Here is a 3,116-nt window from a genome sequence, read left to right on the forward strand (position 1 = left end):
GGCCTAAGGTCTTCATTCTCACAGTCCCTGCATCTGCATTCCAAGACTTGGTAGTGTGGTCAGACCACTTGCTGGTGAAGTCTCGGGCAAAGAAGTTATTGAGAACTTCAACCTTCTCCAAATCCAGGGTAGCCAGTTCTCCCATACATACCAATGGGAAAGTTTATTCTCAGTATCTAGCCTGCATCTTCTCATTGCAGCTGAAATCCCTTCCTGCTACAGCCATCCATCCCGCAGTTGAAGAACAGGTTCTTTCTTTTCTCACTGCAGCAGCCTTTTGCACTGTGAAGATGTTACAGGGTTCCTTTCCCCAGGTGTTCTTTGAGCAGAGCATCTCCAGTCCTTCCTGTCTGCCCCATAGGTCAGATTTCCTTGACTTGTAATCATTCTTGCTGCTCACATTTGAAACTATTTCAACAAAATCTTTCACGTCATTCGGTATTAGGCCAGACAACGTAGTCCAGCTGTTTCCTTCGTGGTGGTAGGCAGTGAGAAGGGACTGCATCACATGCCGTGGAACTTACAGATCTGTTTATTCAGCCCAAAACAGTATTTGCCTTTTTCATTAGAGTGTGATGTTGTTGGCTCAGGTTCAGCTTGTGATCTTCTGTACTGCCCAGCTTTTCTTCAGAACTGCTGTCGAGATAGTTCTGCTGTATTTCATGCATTTGGTAATTCATGCTTTGGAATTCACCCTAATTGACTTAGCATGCTGCTGTTTTAAGTCCCCAAGAAACGTGCAGTCCTGCTGCTATTAGTCTTGGGTTTATCAGTGATTTATAAACTTAGTTAAGTATTTCATGGAGATGGTTCACCAGTATTCAGTGCCCATTAATTCTGGGAGTAATCTCATCCTAAAATACTGTGTCCTCAGAAGTGGACCATTCCTGAAAATGAGACTAAATGAGAGGAGGTAAACAATCGGTGTTTTAAAGAGGTGTTTAGTCAGAGGGGAAGCTTCGATCTGTAAAACTTGTTTGTGAGCTGAATGCTTTCTTCCCACATTTGACTAAAAAAGGCTTGACCTCCTGCATCGCTGACTTGTGGGATGGAAAATCCTTTAAATAGATTGCCCATATGTAAATTTTTCTGTCTTGGTTTTGGCAGAGGTTTTGTTTAAATACCATCCAGCATGAGTGGTTTCGTGTCTCAAGTCAGAAGTCAGCTGTCCCTGAAATGGTTGGAGACTACATAACTGCTTTTGAAGAGATTTCTCCTGCTGTCCTCAGACATATCATCAATATGGCAGATGGAAATGGAAACACAGCTCTGCATTACAGCGTCTCACATTCTAACTTTGAAATTGTAAAGCTGCTTCTGGACGCAAGTAGGTTGACTTGTTTGCATAGTTCTTTTATTATTATTTTTGGGTTTTGCAATCCTCGTGGGTGAAATTCTTGATGAGCAAGAGGTCAAATTTGGGCTTCCTCTAGCAGCTGTTCTATTAACAATTACATGGTGTCTCACTTGTGTACTCTAGAATCCTTGTTTCTAGTGCTAGCTTTGGAGATGGTGGTGGTGGTGGCTTTTGGAGAAGTTCCAAAAACACTCAAGTAGATTATACAGAGTTGACCAGAGTTTGGGACAGATGGGTGGATCCTGACTCTTGCACTGTAGTCCAAGTTCAGCAGCACCAGCATCCAGCAGTTTTCTCTGGAAACAGCAGAGCTGCTGCTGTGCCGAAGATAGGGACATGCTGGTGGAGGAAGACGCGCTAAGGTATAAACATCCATGTTAAACACTCAAACTAGACTAGCTTTATGTTACTAAAGCAATACAGAAGCTTTTTCTGGCCACCACCTTGACACATCTCTGCTGCTTTCCTGAAACTGGAGCAATGTGGCATTCTACCATAAAGGAGCATTTTACTGATCCATGAGCAATGTGGTGATGTTTCATGTGGTTGCTTTTGTTGTTGATCCTTCACTCAATCACCTTGCAACAAATGTGCAGGTGCAAACATGCAAACTATCCAGTGGCAGAGGGAAGACTCCAGAGCCTCTGCTCCTCCCCACATGCACTAAGACAGAATGTGTCACAAGCTGTAGCTGGTCCCAGGCAGGATGTGATCTATTTGAGCCTAGTTTTGCTCATGAACTGAAGTTTCTTTTTCTAATTTGGTTATAAAACCTGTCACAGTTGGTTGTGAAGCTTTAACTAGGCAAAGGACATGGCTGGAGTGGTAAGCCTAGCAATATTTATAAATCCAGAAGGGTAGCGTCAGCTAAACAAGGATATTAATGATACAAATCTCAGGATTGATAACCCAGTACATCTGTCACACATGCAGAGACTTCCATGCAGGAAAGTGAGTGCTTTGAAATCTCTGGTCCTGTTTGAAGGCAGCCAGTTGGGAAGAGTGAGTCACAGCAGGGGAATGCAGGGAATGTCAGGAACACAGTGAAATGCAGCAGGCTGGCTCTGCGACACAGTGGTGGGAGGGCTTCCCTGGCTATCTCAGGGTAGCATGAGCATGCTCATCTGTTGCTTCAAATCAGGACTCCTGTAGCTTACAGCAGCTGACATATTCCTATGTACCCAGTGGGTTTTGACTGTAAAACCCAAAACCATGACTAGTGCCAGGTATGCAGAAGCACATTGCATGTGCCAGCACTTGGGAAATATTTGTGAACAGGCAAATTCCTTCAGGTTTTAGCAGTCCTCCTCTGGACCATGTCTAAATGGTCAGTCAGTGTTTGCAGTGTGGTTATATCACAGGCAGATTCTTGGTCCAAGATCTCTGTGTCTACGTCCAGCGGGAAGAACAGATGACAAAACGCTCCTCTGTATCACCATGCAGTGTGACCAAGAGGACAAATAGAAAAACAGCTTCTCTCATTAGCCATACAGAAAAGGAGCCGAAACGTGACCTCAGAAAACACACCTGTCCTGAAGTAGTCTAGTCAGGGTAGGAGAGCATCACTTCCAGTAAATACCTGTTACTCATGAAGTAATGCATGTAGCAAGGTGCCATGTTTGGTGGCTTCAGTGGATTCCCAAAAGTAATTTCTGAAAGTACAGTTGGTCTAGTGGTTGTAGCACAGGTGATGTCTAAGGAACATGAAAAAATACGCATTTCCTTACAAAGAATCATAGAATCACAGAATGGTTAGGGT

At 43.8% G+C, this 3,116-nt stretch overlaps 1 protein-coding gene across 1 annotated transcript in view; it reads left to right on the plus strand.

The window, feature by feature from the left end:
* KANK1 (KN motif and ankyrin repeat domains 1) overlaps positions 1-1,327 on the plus strand; it is a gene marked incomplete at its 3' end in the record, with an annotated part of 21,105 nt that extends 19,778 nt beyond the window's left edge. Inside the window, exon 6 of the mRNA XM_010019216.1 lies at positions 1,108-1,327. Within this exon, the coding sequence (XP_010017518.1) occupies positions 1,108-1,327 (220 nt within the window). The remainder of the gene's footprint in view (positions 1-1,107) is intronic.
* Positions 1,328-3,116: the final 1,789 nt, after the last annotated feature.

Source organism: Nestor notabilis, unplaced genomic scaffold (assembly GCF_000696875.1).
Source record: "Nestor notabilis isolate BGI_N333 unplaced genomic scaffold, ASM69687v1 scaffold24317, whole genome shotgun sequence".
NCBI lineage: Eukaryota > Metazoa > Chordata > Aves > Psittaciformes > Psittacidae > Nestor > Nestor notabilis.